The sequence below is a fragment of the Hippocampus zosterae genome, chromosome 5 (assembly GCF_025434085.1).
Source record: "Hippocampus zosterae strain Florida chromosome 5, ASM2543408v3, whole genome shotgun sequence".
Lineage (NCBI taxonomy): Eukaryota > Metazoa > Chordata > Actinopteri > Syngnathiformes > Syngnathidae > Hippocampus > Hippocampus zosterae.
The window spans coordinates 13,785,319-13,802,570 of NC_067455.1; the positions used below are offsets into that span (position 1 = coordinate 13,785,319).

A 17,252-nucleotide genomic window follows, 5' to 3' on the forward strand; every position below is an offset into this window, starting at 1 on the left:
TCCTCCCGGTGGGGCATGACCGGAACACCTCACCGGGGAGGCGCTCAGGAGGCATCCGAATCAGATGCCCAAGCCACCTCATCTGGCTCCTCTCGAGGTGGAGGAGAAGCGGCTCAACTCTGAGCCCCTCCCGGATGACTGAGCTTCTCACCTTATCTCTAAGGGAGAGCCTGGACACCCTGCGGAGAAAACTCATTTCAGCCGCTTGTATCCAGGATCTCGTTCTTTCGGTCACGACCCATTGCTCGTGACCATAGGTGAGGGTTGGGACGTAGATCGACCAGTAAATTGAGAGCTTCGCCCTTTGGCTCAGCTCCTTCTTCACCACGACAGACCGATACAACGTCCGCATCACAGTAGACGCTGCACCGATCCGCCTGTCGATCTCCCGCTCTCTCCTACCCCCACTCGTGAACAAGACCCCAAGATACTTGAACTCCTCCACTTGGGGTAAGATCTCCTCCCCGACCCGGAGGGGGCACTCCACCCTTTTCCGACTGAGGACCATGGTTTCAGATTTGGAGGTGCTGATTTTCATCCCAACCGCTTCACACTCGGCTGCGAAACGCTCCAGTGAGAGTTGGAGAGCCCCGTTTGAAGGAGCCAACAGCACCACATCATCTGCAAAAAGCAGGGATGTAATACTGAGGCCCCCAAAACGGACCCCTGTGTGTATTTCTATAGTTGCCAATTCATTTTCCTTGCTATTTTTCCCGCAAGCGTTTTCTGTTACCTCCTGAATTCATTCCTGGTCCTTTATTTTTGACCAGCACTTTTTGTTGTTTCTCTCGGACGGGTATTTTGTGTTTTTGTATTAAACCTCGTTTGTTCTCTGACAAACCTTTTCTGTGTCTTCTATTTCGGGGATCCACTTCCTTATTTTGTTGTGCACGAAGCGATCATTCTATCGCTTCGGCACAACGTGACAAATGTTGAATACCGAGTATGCCCTTTATTGTGCAATGTTGTTTAATTGTAATGTATTTAACTATAATGGTAATAATGTACACTATGTAGGGGGAAATAACTGGCCTGATGGTGTAAGTTTGATCTTCAATATCCATGTTGGGGTCTGGGCTCTTCTACGTCAAACCCATACAACTATTTTTTTTTAAGTGCTAGTGCTCGCACGGGTTCCTTATAAATGGATTCTTGTAGTTACAGTCCTATGAAATGCATTTGTTTGTTGCTTTTGGATAAAAAGCCAACACACAACCTAATTTGGAAACACGTGCTTTTCCAGGGGACAGCAACGTATGTGTAACATAGCTTTGACAATACCTCATTTTATTGAGTTGATTTTAAATGGGGGAATAACAACATGCTTTAATTCAGGGGTGCCCATTAGGTAGATCCTGATCTACCGGTAGATCTAAGACAAGTCCCAAGTAGATCCGAGGAGTGTCGAAGAAAAAAAAAACAACCATTTGTGTGTCTTTGTACATGTTAGTAATATATTTTTTGTGTTAATATACACTGCACTCTAATCATCTTATCAGTCTCATTTTCACTAATTTTATTTTATTTTTTTAATAAAATAAAGCAGGTAAATCTTACATTTACAGTGGCGTGTTATTACGTCACCGGAAGTTGTTAGCGCTCAGCAGTTTGCAATTGCAGCTTGTGATCAGAGCTGTTGCGCTCCATCTTTTATCGTCAAGATTCTCATTCAGTTTGCTGCGTGTACAATTCACCGAGGGCACGAGCAAAGAATAGGAATCTAGGAGGGCCCAGGGAAGCACTTTAAAACGGTACGTGTGAGCTACGATAGTTAACAGGCTGCAAAAGGGCGTTACATGCCTCCGTTTCAGGCCTTTTCTCATCATGGCGCGCACGTGTGTGTGTGTGTGTGTGTGTGTGTGCATGCGCGCGCCAGTAAGGGTAGATCCCGGGAGGTTAGTTGATCGAAAAGTGTAGGCACCCCTGCTTTAATTCCATGTTCTTTTAAGAGAAGAAAAAGTAATTTGGCCACGAGCTGTCAATGTATTTTTTTGCAAGAGGCTCAAATGAGTAAAATTTCAAAGTTGTTTTTAGTGAAATGGGACACACCATTTCCACTTCTGCATGATTTTTATTTCATTGTTTTCCCCACTATTTAACAAGAAGGCAGACAAAATAAAAAAACAAGTGTTTACTCGTACGACTTCTGTACAATTGACCAGTGATGCACACCAGTACCGTTTACAATATACCAACATGAGCAGATTTACACAACAACAAAGAGATAAAATAAATTGTTTATTGTACATTTGTAACCCTCTATCAACCCAGGTATTGATTGGCTGGCTAGACGTGATCATCAAACCTGGGTCGAACTACCCTTGATTTATTTTGGTGCTGTGCAAATATGCTATCCTCCATACCACCAAGTCATGCCACACACATGGAGTTTGGTATTCTCAGTTCATCCTCGTGAGTTTGCAAGATGACATTCCAGTTTTGTGGCTCAAAACGTCAGCCCGGGGATCTCGTACATGTTGCCAGAGCTCAACTTCATTTCCATTTCTGGCAAATCACACTGTGATCCCAAGCAGATATGATGGCATGGGGGGCAGGTAGAGGTTGACAAAGAGGAGGAGGCCCTCACCACCCTCCTTCATCTTCTCCGCCCACCCCTCTGTGCTGCTGGGATGGAATACGTATGAGTTTTCCGTTTAGATGAAGACTGTGAGTCAAAACGACAGACGATAAAGAGCAAACTCTGTGAGATCTGAGGCGGCTTCATCAAAATCTTTTAAACCTGCTCAGACCGGAGCTGGATGAGGAAGACAACAGGAATGGAGTCAGTAAGACAAAAAGTAAGAAAGGAAAAAACAATTCCTTTAGTGTTTTGTATTGTGTCTTTCATTCGTCTCATTTGTGATTCTTTAAATAAAAGAGAGTGAGAAGGGAAAAGAAGGGATAGTGGAGGAACAAAATCGGCAAGGTTTCCCCGACCAGAAAAAAAACGGCTGACATGCTCGAGTCGCTTCCTTGTGATATGACGACGCTTAAGACAGTCAGGTTCCGATGGCTTGGCTTACTCCAACAAATGGAATCGATTTGCAGCCAACCCAACATCCATGATGCTCTATTCTTCTCTTTCTCTCACTTTAGTCCACAAAGACGACAAATCCCTGATTCAGGAATTGTTTTGCTCGGTTCTTTAAAAAATATCTCACAGTGGTGCAGAGATAAATAAAGGATCAGCGCCGTGGTTACATCAAGGTGACGACGATATCGGGGCCTTCACACGACCCGAGTAGTCAGTTTTTGGATGGAAAGTTCCAACAACTCTCACTGTAAGGAAGTAGACGCATCCACCAGTCGGTGAACAATACGTGCGGTGCTAATGTGGGCGGGACTGCGCCATCATCTTGAGCCGAGATTGGTCGATGACGTCCAGCAAATTTTTGGCATCCACAGCGAGGGCGTGAGCGGCGGTCAGCATCTGCTTCTTGTAGTCTTGCTGAAGACTGAACGCAATACATGAAAAATATACATTAGCTATTACTGTGTCACGAGTGGGAGGACAAACGATACAACATCCCTTCTTAGTAGACCACTGTAGGTATGCCGCTGACTGCTGACTTGAGTTCAATAAGTTAAGCATATAAGGTATTAAAGCTACACAGAGGAAAAAAAACTCAAGTGAAGTCATCATGTTATGAGAATAACATGTTACGGGAAAAAACTGTTTTGAGAAAAAGGTTGCAATAAAAAGTACATTTAAGTCTATTACAATAAAGCTGCAATACTAAAAAAAACCTGCATTAAGATGAAGAGCGTTGAGGATCTTAATTTTGACTTCAGCATACATGTTTTTCACTAATAAATATTAAACAGGACCTGATAAATAATACACAGCAGGGGCGTCCAACCCTGGTCCTTGAGAGCCCCTATCCAGCCCGTTTTAGATGTTTCCCTACTCCAGCACACTTGATTCAAATAAACAGCTCATCAGCAAGCTCCACAGAACCTCGACCAGGATTCTGATCATATGAATCTGGTGTGTTGGATGAGGGCAACATCTAGAACATGCAGGATAGAGGCTCCCGAAGACCGAAGTTGGTGACTACTTTGAGTGTGTTTACCTTTGACATTCAATCATTCAAATGTTTCTTTTTTTGAAAGCCTTTTTGTGTTCATTCATTTTGGCTTACTCCGAATTTTACAACTTTTTTTCCCCCCTTTCAGCGTGGCCCTCCTTTTTGTCATCTCGGATTACATACTCTTGATTGTGCTGTGTGATATTACCTCGTCATCACGTACTGCTGAGCTAACTTCATTTTTCCAATCAGTTCTGCCAAGTCAGAGTTCAAAAGCTTTTGCGCCATCTCGATCTGAAAAAACAAACAAAACAAAAAAAAATATTGCCCATTGATAATAACAATGATGATAAAGTGCCGTATGTATGCGGATATTGTGTTTGTATATGCATCTGCTGAGAAAGAGTGTGTCATTACCTCTCTGTGTGTGCTGGCTGGAAGTTGTGGTAGGGTCTCGTCGACTGTGGCCAACAACGTCCTCAATGCAAGGCCCACATCCTGAAAACAGGAAACCACAATATCTTTTCACTGTGAACCACACAGCCTGCTACCCGGATGACGTCAATAATGTCCAAAGAACTGACAAATGTTGTTATTTACTAGTGTATTTAACAGGACACTGTGAGACGGATTTACGGAAAAATGTGAGCTGCAGCCAAAACGAGAGGTGGTAGGAAGAACTCTGAAATGCCACTAACAAATATTATTGTGTCATAATAGCTATTCAGCAATGCAATTCTGGAGCTTCTGAATGATCTCAGGGCTGACTAAGACCCAGTCACAAGGAGTCATGCTATATTACTTAGAACAAAACTGTTTTCAACTCTGCATTTCCATGTATCTGAGACATTTCAGCTCACTGCGACAACTGGCCTCTTACAGAGTAATTTTGTACTGTCCATAATGTTATGTAGGATGGGCACATTCTTGTACATCTTGTACAATGTTGATTGCCGTCCACTGGGGGCAAGTTGAATTAAACAAGTCCTGGCCTCTATGTGGGTGCTTTCTTCCCCCAAATTACCGCTACCTGCACAAAAAAAAGCTGTTTCGTATCATGCGGTCATGTGTTCCATGGTCTTCCAATTCAATGAGTGAAGATATAATTTAGTATCCACTAGACCGAAGTAAATGATATTAATCTTAGTAAATCACGAGCAAAATGCCAACAAGCACACAGTCTGTTAGAGAGAATATGCAATTCAGTCAAGTTCGCACAACAACAATGTATCTTGGTTACCTTGACCATGGGAACGTACTCCTCGGGAGGAGCTGGCTGAATCTTGCTCGACATCTCGATCACAGCTTTCACCAATCCGGTCACGTTTTCGTATACCTTGTCGTTGGAGCGGTCCAGATTGGCGGTGGGAGGGGGGCTGATCTCTTGGGGCTGTAGCTGAGCCGATTCAAGGACGAACATTGATGAGTGCTGTGCTTACCGCGGGCAACAAGAACCAAGACAAATGTGGAGATGATATAGATGAAACATACTATATCAAAGCTTTGTTGCATCTTATCCAGTGGACAATGTCAATGTCTACAAGAGTACAGCGGCCAAACTAGGAGGAACTAATAAACAAAAAAGGGTGTGTAGACCTCAGTCAAGGCCTAAAACTGACCATCAGATTTATCTACTTGAAAAATAATGACGAAGCAAGAGCTACCTATTTAGTTCTTAGTTCAATGGCAGATGTGGTAAAATACTCTACTCGGTGTCTACATGGACACATACAAAATGATGGCATTAGTGCTTTGAGTTCACATTCGCGCCCCAACCTTGGCATCACAAATGTTGAAATTCATTCTGACAATGGTTCACATTCCAACCGACGGGAATGTTGAAAATGTCATCTCTTGAAACTGCTGAAATGTGTCAAGAGTTGAGGGATATGTTGTACAGTACAAAGTGGGCGAAAATTGACGCGCAGAGCACGCTTTTTCACCACAGTTGTATCTGCTCGGTTAGGTGGGTCATACAATTCTCAATTTGCACAAAAGTATTCTCTTCGTCAGCCCTTCTATAGGAATCAAATGAAACTGAAAGTAAATGAAGGGACAAATGATCACGCTCTACGACAGTGTGCTCATTCTCCACTACAAAACCCACATCAGGATGCACTGGTCTTTCACGGCCACTAGAGGGCTATAAATAACAGAAAATGTCCAATATTTACTTCTCTAAGGCAGAGGTCCCCAACCTTTTTTGCCCCACGGACCGGTTTCATGTCCGACAATATTTTCAGAGACCGGCCTTTATGGCCAGATAGATATAACAATATAATATGATATGACCTGCATGAAAAGCGTGGTATTTTCAAAACATAATAATAAACACGAATCATGACACACTTGTCGCTATGGACGTGCCTTCAAAATAAGATACGCCGCAAATAAAAAGTGCAGGTCATAATAACCATACCAAGGTCACGCTTGGTGCGTGTGAATCTCTCGTTGAGATAAAGACGTATTTGAAATAGGACTCCTCATACTATCTATTAAATATAGCCTTCTTTTTCTTGAAAGCAGTAGGCTCCTCTTCTGTCTCCTGGCTGGGCCTTTTCCCCTTCCCGAAAAAAAAACTTCAAAGATGTTTGTTTTTTATGCGGTAACCTATCACGTGACCGAGAAGCGCGCATTCACCTGCGTCAAGAGTGATAGACTGATATAAGAGAGAATCCGGTAATTTTTCAAAATAAAACATATTTCAAATTCCGAAATGAATAAAACGGAAGGAATGTAAGTTATTTATTCTTTCAGTTAGGCCCGGCACCGAATGACCTGCGGACAGGTATCCATCCGCGGATCGGCGGTTGGGGACCCCTGCTCTAAGGCATCTTGACACAACCTTACAGTCTTGGAATTTGAAAATGACTCATTATATCATGCAGCCGAATCTAATTCAAGTCCTTTTCTATGTGTATTCTTGTTCTCTGCATCAGACATAGCATAAAAAAGTCTTGAGTATTATGGCTACTATTTAGGGGACCTCAAAATGAAAACAGATATGCAATTAACGGACCACATTCCACACAGCAAGACAACAGGTGGGATCAGAATATACCGGAGAGAAAGTCAGAGAGGACAAGAAACAACATCTGCTCACATTACACTGGCGACTGTTTGAAAACAGACAGCTGTGTGATTGCATTTTCAGTGTGGCATCAAGCTACCGTAATATTCTTAGTAAAAGTTAGGAAACTAGCTAGGAAGCTAAGGAACGTATGTTCGCGTGGGAGGGCAATAATCTTGTATTAAGAGTGCACAAAAAGGAAAGAAATAAGGAATCGTTAGGAGAGGAGTGATAATAAATGTTTGTTGTGTGATGCACAAGAAGATAAACACAATATGTTGCTTACCCGCCAGGGCTGGGAGTCAACAGTAAGGCAGAGTACAGGAGAAGGAAGAGGAGGGAGAGTGGGAGCATGCAAACCACAAAAGAAGATATTATTTCGGAAGCCATAAAACATGCACCGTATATTATGTATTAGGCAACGGTATTGGTTTTGTTGCACAATGACATTCAAATGATCAATAAATTTCATGTTCATGTGTTTTATATTTAGGCTTTTTACAAATTTGCAGCTCTCTTGTGTACCTTCACGCCATCATTGTAGCCATCTGCAGTGTTCAGACCCGCCAGACTGCACCCTTGGCTCTGGGCCCCAGGTCGTGGTGGTTTTTTCGGGGGGGCCACGAGCTCTGCAGGAAACAACATCTCCTTAGTTCTGGAGTGCTGTAGACCAAGTGCATGCTAATTTTACAAGTGTGTATACTGGAATCTCACTGGATTCAACAATGGCATGGCGTGTGAAAAAATATAATATGAGGTGTCCTCCTCAGAGACTGAAAAAGTGCAGGCTACATGATAAAGAAACTGTCTGCTGGATGGAAACAAATCCAATTTTGTACGGAGGAAGAGAAAGCACGACAGATTTCAATGCGAACATCAGAAGTTTAAATGGAAAGTGAGGAAAAAAACTGTGGTTGCGGCACTGTAATTTAAAGGTTACAGGGCTGTCTATTACCTGCTTTGCCAACGGGCTGGTATATGTGTTGGTTTCCCGTCTGCAAAAACAAACACATTAACAATACTTTGGGTTAGCAAGTATGTACGTGCAAGTGGAAGCTTGAGAGGAAATTAAACAACTTTACAGGCGAGACTTTGTGTCTAAGAAAAGTAAAGCAGGCAACTGAATGTTCCAATCACACAACACTCGGTCTCTATTTGTCATTAGCATTGGTGTGTGTGCGTGTGGTCTGTCACCTTGTTACATGAAGGTAAACATGCGGCCACACAAACATACGCACAGAACAAAGAACACGAGCACATTCCTTGACGAATTGTTGGTTGCAAACATAAAATAAGGCTATTCAATGTTGTCATGATGCCAGTCAAGTTAGGAGTTTCAATTCAGTCACTTATTTGGCTTTTCTGTGTGAGAAAATAAAAGCGATGGCTGAAAAAAGCCCTTTTGCAATGGGAGACTTGTGGGTTGACAACCACAGACACCCCAAAATATTTGACTACAGTAACACAAATCCCCACATATAGGAGGGAAATTTTTCCCACCACAAACCACATTCTATGGGAGGAGGAGGTCAGACAGTGTGATGAATTACAGAGACAGAAATATCTCTGTTGCCAAGGGCAACATTAGGTGCAAGGCCAATGTCTCCCATTACAAAAAAAAACCCTTTTACTGGTAAGCATTATGAACGTTGACATATCAAATGATTTTATCTGTTATCTAGAAAACAAAAACATTTCATGCCCTTTTTATTTGGGGCGGGAAGGGGGGGGGTTGCATAGTTCTTGCCCATGTGTCTCATGGTCTATTCGAGTGTGTTCATTTACTGTATGACAGTAACACGACCAGACAGCTGAAATTTCCCATTTTAAAACAAATCTAAATAATTGTGATTGTGGAAAAGGGCTTGATCTTACATCCATCACCATTTTTGAAAACCTTCCAGACATTATGCAATGTAGTACATTGAAATTCATCTTAGAGGCATCTTCATATATGCAAACGGGACAATACGGAATTCTAGTACGATAATAACAACCACAAAATGGGAATGTGTCTAATAAAACTGAGCCTTGAGCACCAAATTCTAAGTGGGGGGCCCAATGACTATAAATCTTGTGTACCCCTTTGAGATACAATAATCTACACCAGACTTCGGGTGAAAAAAAAAAAAAAGAGCGTTACTGATTAAAGTCTCTGTGCGTCCTTCATCGCAACTGAACTTGGTGCTGCCTACCAATGACCTCATCACTAAGGGATCGTGTTCACGCCATGTCTGAACACGGCTTTACTTGAAACCACCCATGTGGGATTTTCCTGTGACGCCATGCTTCACACTCGAAATAGTTTAACTGCCTTTTTCAGGGTGTATTTACAGTGGCCGGGTTTAGGCAGAATCCCAACAAACAGAGTGCGGCAACAGAGGAAAAGAGAGAAGCGCAGAGATGACAGTTTGGTGTTTATGCAATGGTCTTCTATTAATAACCACCCATGATGTGGGAATCCACTGACCCCCTCATTAGTGACCCCAGCACAAATGGGTTATTTCCTGCTCCAGGATCGCAACCCTTTGCTGTAATCAAAAGAAACACATGCTGCCGCCAATTTTTTGTGAGATCAACCAGAACCTCACTCGGTCATCTCAGCCTTCTTCTTTTTGTTTTTACCAGTTATTCCCCACCACTTTACTATGGCACAATTGTGCCATGAGAGACCACCAGGTGAGCCACAGGAAATTATTCAATTTAATTGAACCGGTCTAAAAATGATCATTTATTTACTATAGTTGTATCTTTGTTAATCTATTTATTTCAGCAAGATATAGTGGCAAGCACAGCAATGCTATTATTTGCCAATGGATGGCAGAATCAATTTACCAATCTGCCCTGCCATTGGCTGGCAACCGATTCCGGGTGTCCCCCGCCTACTGCCCGAAGACAGCTGGGATAGACTCCAGCACCCCCCGCGACCCTAGTGAGGATCAAGCGGTTCGGAAAATGGATGGATGGATGAACTAAATCGGTCCAGATTTCACACGGAGTATTTGTGACTTAATTGAGACATCCTCATTGTTAAAGTATATATTCAATAAGGGATGTTTGATATCAGTATTAGCATTCATTCTTTAACATTGAACATTTAACACAATGACAAAAGATTGTGAAAAAACAAAACAATGTGTCAGACTGCTGCAGTATAGCGCATACAACTGCTGATACGTTTTGTAAAAATTGTATTTGTTGGTGTGCCTTTTTTAACATATGCCTTAGTGTTGGTAGAAATTGGAAGTACTGGTTTTAACATAAATCATCAAGAACAACTGGAAACCCCACTCCCAAAGAAAATAACCATTAAAACTGTCTTGAGTGGTGATGGAACATCCAGAACCATTGTTTCCTTTACAACACTGATCCTGTCATACCATTGCTGAGAAGAAAAACACAGAACACCCCCCCCCCCCACAGACTTTGATGGAGGCAGAAAACGGGAACGACTTACTGGTGGCTGCAGTACTCCATCATCTCGGTCCAGACTCCCTCGAGAACTTCTGGTTTCTGGTTTCTAAGCGCATAAAAATGACAACAATCAACACCACCCCCCACAAAAAAAAAATGTTATCACCAAATGAGCATTCAAATAAGACTGCAGTGAACAGTCAACAAACATGACAGTGATTCAACACAATTAGTCTTTAGTCAAGACGTCACCAGACGACAGTGCTAACAACGTTTCACCTGAAGTTTAAACAATTCAAAAAATCTTGGGCACAGCAGGCACTTCAATATGATACCTCTGACAGGATTCAAGCACAAAGACTTCCAATAAATCAGTAGCAACAAGCAACTTTACCACGACTTTCTAATGTCAATCCAAATTGAAACAAAGAGCACCTACGACATGTACAGATACAATCCCACTCCTCCCGCCTACCAGCTGTCCAAGGCAGGACTTGAAGACCAGCATAGCAATGTAATTCATATATGTGTATGTCTTCTTATTTGTATCCGTGTGTGTGCCAGCAGGTTTATGTGGTGGAGAAAACATCCAAACCTCCAGCGCACTTTTAGATGACTGTAAAGCCCGGAGAGGGAGAACGAGTTGGAAAGGAGAGATGGGATGGAGCACGCTGCCAATGAGCGGTCACGTCGACCACTTTCTCCCCCAAAAGCCCATCTTTCTCCTCCGCCTCTTTCTCACCCCTCCCTGAAGGTGCTGCGTTATAAAACCAGACTGCAAACTACACACACTTTTTTGGGGGGAGGAACTTGTGTGTCGTCGCTGACTGGTTTTGTGTGTGTTGACTGGACTGTCAGATTCTCTAAGACTATCATTAGCATGGAATTCACACGGGCCCCACCTGCCTGCAAACACACACGCAGACAAACATGAACATGCACACACGTTTGTCGAAACATCCTGTGGGAACTTTTCCTTGCTTGATTGTTATTTTTGTGTAAGTACGCTTTAGGATTTTGACTAGGAGTGACAGCCCTTCACCATAGTTGCATACAGTGTAACAACAGGCGTGCCACATAAGGGGGCACAATAGAATCAAATTGTACCACTGAGAAGATAATCTTTAAAAGGAAAAGAAGCAAGCCTATAATTTTCCACTGTCTTATAGGTCTAACAGTAAGAGCCTAAAATTAAAGCAGTTCGAGGTGAACAAGCGTCTTCTGTTTTCAAGCTAGTTGCCATGACGCCAACAGGAATTTAATGCCTCAAATTAGGAGCAATTCTGAGCTGCTAAAAAACAGAGAGGCTAATGTCAGCAGAAAGTAACAGCCGTTAACTGCAGCTCGGTAGAACGTCGAATTCGTTCAGGAAAAATTAAATGGTTAATTTGAGGAGATAAAAGTAGCCTTCACCAACTAATATGCCTTGGGGGTTATTTGCTTGCTGTGACTCTGCATTAAAATCCAGAGTGACTGCTTCCAAAATGCAGTACAGTACTTCTTGTCAGATGTGAGCATGTTTGTAAATAGGTGATGAATTTTAGCAAATAAAAACAAGCATCTGGGAGCAGGAACAACCACAACAAAGACAAATAAAAATGAAACAAATGCAAGCAACAGTTTTTCCATGCAGGTGTCAATAATGCATCTGAAGTTCACACTCAATCGAGTGTCATGGACACATTATGACATGTCTTTGGAAGATTTGGTTATTATACCAATACTCTTAGTTGAATCAAAAGGTTGAAAGAACCTGATCACACATGGCCTGTAAAGTTCTCTACTCTGTGTGTGCTGTGTGTTACCAGCAGCCTTTCCTCCTGCTCCAGCCACCTCTGATCCTCCTCCATCTGCTGCTGCTGTATCATCAGCTGTTCCTCCATTAACAAGCACTGCTGGCCTACACACTGCTGCATGTCTACCGCGCTGTCCTACACACAAACACGGACAGACATCCACAAAGACCCCACACGCACGCAAAAGACGAACACACGGACGCACACACACACACACACACACACACACACACACACACACACACACACACACACAAAGACAACAAACATGCAATATAGGGAGGGACAAATGAATGAAGACACATGCATACATATACAGGTACACAAAACCAACAGCAAACTGATGGGAAGCTGCAGCCACACAGTGGGCAGACACTGAAACAAATGCATGTGTGTGGGTTCATGGTGATTCAGAAATTAATGTCACATCAACACACACTACTCACAAAAAGTTCAGCATATTCCGCTTTTGGTTGAAATTTTAGGATGAGACAAAAATTCAAAATAACGTAACTCTTTCAATCCACAAGACGTAATTAGGCCGTGCCGACCAAGGACGTACTTGTACGTCTTTTTAAAATGAGGCCCTGCCGACCAAGGACGTACTTGTACGTCTTTTTAAAATTAGGCCCTGCCGACCAAGGACGTACTTGTACGTCTAAGTCTTTTTTTTTTTTTGGCGTCATAGAGAGGAGAAGGGTCTGATGCAATCAGTGAATGAGAATAAGCCGTTTGCATTGTAAACTTAGCATTTTGTAATGCCGATTGCTGAAGAATGGAAAAAGATAGAGACAATTTTTTTCTGCTGAAAGAAGAGAGTCCAAATGTTATTTTGGTAGGATCCATGTTTATATAGCATTAGAACCAAATATTCTGTGGTCCTTGCAAGATCAGTCAAAATCCAGTGAAACGCTGGAATTGAGGGGGTTGCTCCAGTGAAAATGGCTGGGGATTGAATGAGTTTGCAGGTGAATGTTTGGAAACTTTTGAAATACTTCTCACTGTTCCCTGTCACAGTTCTTTTTGCCCTTGTGATTTGCCGTTCTTTAACACAAAGCTTCACAGAAAAAATTACAACAGGCGTTTTGATCCATGAATGGACAATGCATTTCCAAGGACATCCACATCTGTGCCTTTCTGTAACTCTTCCAGTCTATCTGTATCTCTGTTGAAGCCTGCTGATGACACTCTGTGACATTAACAGCGACCCGCTAGACTTCTCGTTCCGTCTCCCCATGTTAATTATGTTCCTCTAGACGGGTTGTAACTGGGAAGTAAATTCCTTGTATGTTTTTTTGGATACATGGCCAATAAACCAGATTCTGATTCTGATTAAGCTCAGTGGGCCAAGTCTGAGAACATCCTGTTTGAAGCCTTGCAGTGGTGATAATCAATTGCAGGTGGTAATCTTTGTCTCATGATGTCAAAATAGGAACAGCATGAGGCAGATGATTATCTATATACCAATGTTAACTGATCCAGAAAATGCATTCTTCAATCAAAAACCTGTTGTCAATTTTGGAGCTGTTCAGCTCTTTGTTAGAGAACAGTAAGTGGTGCAAAAAGTCCTAAAACACGGAACTGTTGGAAATATGCAGTCAAAAGTTGAAAGACGAAAAAAAAGATTAACCAGCATTTTAAGTTCATCCTGAAATTTTACCAAATGCCAAATGTCTCCAACTCTTTGCGGGGAGTATGTTTTTTTCTGCTTTCAATGATGGAGCACCCGTAAGATGTTTCTCAGAGAGGGGAGGAGTACCGGTAATTTGCTCTGTCCAACAAGATTAAAGACAAAAGCTGGTCTCTTACCTCCATAGCTGAACCCCAATGGGCCATGTCCTGTCCATGTGCCTGAGGGAGGTGCTGTACATGTGAGTGTGTATGGACATGGTGGCGCGGGTGCGTGTGGGCGTGATGCGTTTCCAGCATTGTGGCCTGCGGGGGGTAAAGGGCACTGGGCACTGACGGAAGGGTGTGAGGGCCAGGGTAACTTGCCATCTGACGAAAGCAGGGAGGACAGGGATAGGCAATGAATATATGCAGAATATAATGAATCAACTACATTCTCTGCAGAGTTCACTTGAGGATGGAGCAGTTTACATACCTGGTAGTGTCCGGGGTGCTGGGCACTGGGGTAATAGCCTTCACTTGAGCGGGGACTGGGGTAACCTGGTCTGCTAGGCTATGGTGAGAGGAAAAGAAAGCAGATACAGTCTGTAGTTACAATGCATGTTGATCGACTTTCTACCTGAAATAATTTTTGGAGGACAGGATACTGGGTCATTAATGCTAAAAACAAACAAAGCTCCCGGTGTGTCAAGCTATTAGCTCCCAAACAAAGCAGAGAACAACCAGAGGCTGCGAGCACAGCAAGCTGTATCAACAAGCATAACAATAGGACGGCTCGTTAGATGCATTTTAGAGTTATAAAAATTCACTGTGAGTGAAGGAAGACACGGTGGCATGTGATGTTACAGCTGCAAACGGCCATTCCAAGTAATTTCAGTATTTTGCACCACACACAAGCAGATTTGCTAAGACCGCCATCTACTGGTGCATGACGGTAGCGGCTTGAAAACAGCACACAACAGGCAAACACTTTTTAAATCCTCGATGAACTAATGTGTTTTGAATGGTAACGTGCATATCGTAACGTAAACTTGAAAACAATGAAGAGGATGTATTCGTAATCTATGTCATCTTTTTTGCACATATATAATTTAAAGGCCGACAATTTTGGACAGTTGGCAAAGAAGTGTTCCGTTTTTGGGAATACAAAACAACAACAACAACAACAAAATGGGAAAAAAAACCCTCCTAATAAGGTCTTTGTGAGAAACAAAGGGTCCCAATTCTTTCCCATTCCTTGGCATATCTTAAAAAATAAAAGAAAACAAAAGGGTTGAGCAGCAGTTCAGAAGATTTGTGGCAGAATTCATTGCCGGCACACAGACACATTGATCACTATAAAGTTGAAAGTGCTGGGCTGACATGCAGAAACATTGCTGCCACAAAGATATGTCACAAAGACTTACAACCAGTCTGAAAATGCGGCTGTAAAACGGTTTGAATGTGATGTGCTGGCTAGCAGACAGCCAAAATTAATATGATTTTGTTCTTCAATGTTGTTTCACTGGTGTGGGACATTAGTCACATGAACTGCCCACAATGATGTGAACGTTTGTTCCCATATTTTAATTTGATCTGTGACATCTTGAAAATGATTGCAGGTTTGTAAGGCTAGTTGAATGAGGATTTGGAAATACATTCTGAGCAAGCTAAACATAGGGGGTGATAATCTGAGGACACATCAACGCAAAGCCTAACACAGACATAAATAAACAACTGCCATGAGATGAAACACCACGAAGGTCAATCTGCATCACGCTGGCAGGCTGAGCACAATCGTGCCGACTTCACAGCGATGCCGTTTTCTCCTTCAAAGTCACTCCATTGACCTACCAATAATTTGAGACTCAAGTGGGCCGATGGAGTTAGTGTTAAATGGAGGACATGTTAATGCTGGGTACAAATGTTGGAATATTCTTGTTTGGCCCACTTCAAGAAATCAGTTTGGTAAAGTAATTGTTTTGCATGAGAGTTAGTAAATAGAAAGTGTGCCAAGTTTATCTGAAATGTATGCAAGACAAATATACACCCTATTATTAAACTACAGGAAAGAGCTATTTGAAAAAAAAAAAAAAAATATATATATATATATATATATATATATATATATACACACACACACACACACACAGTGGTACTTCTACATACTAACGTCTCTTCATACGAAATGTTTAAGTTACGAAACATCTCAACAGGAAAATATTGCTTCTTGTTACAAAAGGAATTTCAACATATGAAAGGTAAAAATACAGTTCAGGCTACAGGCTGATACTCGCAGCTCCGAGTTTCCTGAACACAACATACTTATTGCTGCTGTGGCATTGGCTATTACCGAGCATCATCCTGAAATCCCATTGGCAAATAGGGACCTCTAACCGTGCGACTATATGTGTGTAGATAGATATATAGATAGATATGTGTCTATACAGCATCTTCGTCGGGCCATGAGGTGTTCCAATAGTTTTACGTAAATGTGAATCACCCAGAAAATAGTGTTCACCAGTCAGACGATCCTCCTGGGTTCAGTTCTTTACAAAACACCAGGCAAAAACCACTCCTGAGAGAGAGCATGAACGAAAGAGGGCCAAAAACGCAGTTAAAAGTTAAATGAGCATCATTTTTATTATTTATTTTTTTACATTATGCACAACGCTCATTTATTGTGCAATAATCTGATTGTAACACGTATTTGTTACATATTTTGGTGCATTTTTATGCTTTAAGAAACATTTATGTCTGAATTTTGGGGGAGTTGGAATAGATTAGGGCAGGGGTGCCCATTAGGTGGATCCTGATCTACCGGTAGATCTAAGACAGGTCCCAAGTAGATCTGAGGAGTGTCGAGGAGAAAAACAAAAAAAAAACAACCAAAAAAACAACCATTTGTGTGTTTTTGTACATGTTAGTAATATTTTTGTGTTAATGTACGCTGCACCCTAATCATCCTCAGTCTCATTTTCACATACACAAAATAAATAACAAATTATATAATAAAAAATTATATAGTAAAAAAATAAAATAAAGCAGGTAAATCTTGAATTTACGGTGGCTCGTGAGTACGTCACCGGAAGTTGTTTGCGCTCAGCAGTCTGCAATTGCAGCTTGTAATCAGAGCTGTTGCGCTCTATCTTTTATCGTCATTATTGTCGGTCAGATTTTGCTTCATGTACAATTCACCGAGGGCACAGGCAAAGAATAGGAATCTTGGAGGGCCCAGGGAAGCACTTTGAAACTGTACGTGTGAGCTACGATAGTTAACAGGCTGCAAAAGTGCATCGCATGCCTCAGTCATGGCGTTCATGCGTGCGTGTGTGT

The 17,252-nt window shown here is 42.1% G+C and overlaps 1 protein-coding gene across 15 annotated transcripts in view; it reads right to left on the bottom strand.

Annotated features, from left to right (window-relative positions):
- Nucleotides 1–2,051: 2,051 nt before the first annotated feature.
- The window catches only part of LOC127600859 (focal adhesion kinase 1-like), a 54,147-nt gene continuing 38,946 nt past the window's right edge, over nucleotides 2,052–17,252 (bottom strand). For 6 of the 15 annotated variants that reach the window (XM_052065727.1, XM_052065721.1, XM_052065726.1 and 3 more), the window contains 10 exons: nucleotides 14,413–14,490; nucleotides 14,118–14,306; nucleotides 12,318–12,443; nucleotides 10,556–10,618; nucleotides 8,054–8,093; nucleotides 7,624–7,727; nucleotides 5,269–5,457; nucleotides 4,446–4,526; nucleotides 4,237–4,322; nucleotides 2,052–3,455 (listed from right to left, as the gene is read on the bottom strand). In XM_052065727.1, coding sequence (XP_051921687.1) covers nucleotides 3,329–3,455; nucleotides 4,237–4,322; nucleotides 4,446–4,526; nucleotides 5,269–5,457; nucleotides 7,624–7,727; nucleotides 8,054–8,093; nucleotides 10,556–10,618; nucleotides 12,318–12,443; nucleotides 14,118–14,306; nucleotides 14,413–14,490 — 1,083 coding nt within the window. In that variant the 3' untranslated portion in view covers nucleotides 2,052–3,328. Of the gene's footprint in view, nucleotides 3,456–4,236; nucleotides 4,323–4,445; nucleotides 4,527–5,268; nucleotides 5,458–7,384; nucleotides 7,394–7,623; nucleotides 7,728–8,053; nucleotides 8,094–10,555; nucleotides 10,619–12,317; nucleotides 12,444–14,117; nucleotides 14,307–14,412; nucleotides 14,491–17,252 lie in introns of all 15 variants that reach the window. The other 9 variants (XM_052065729.1, XM_052065732.1, XM_052065733.1 and 6 more) reach the window with 4 other exon arrangements.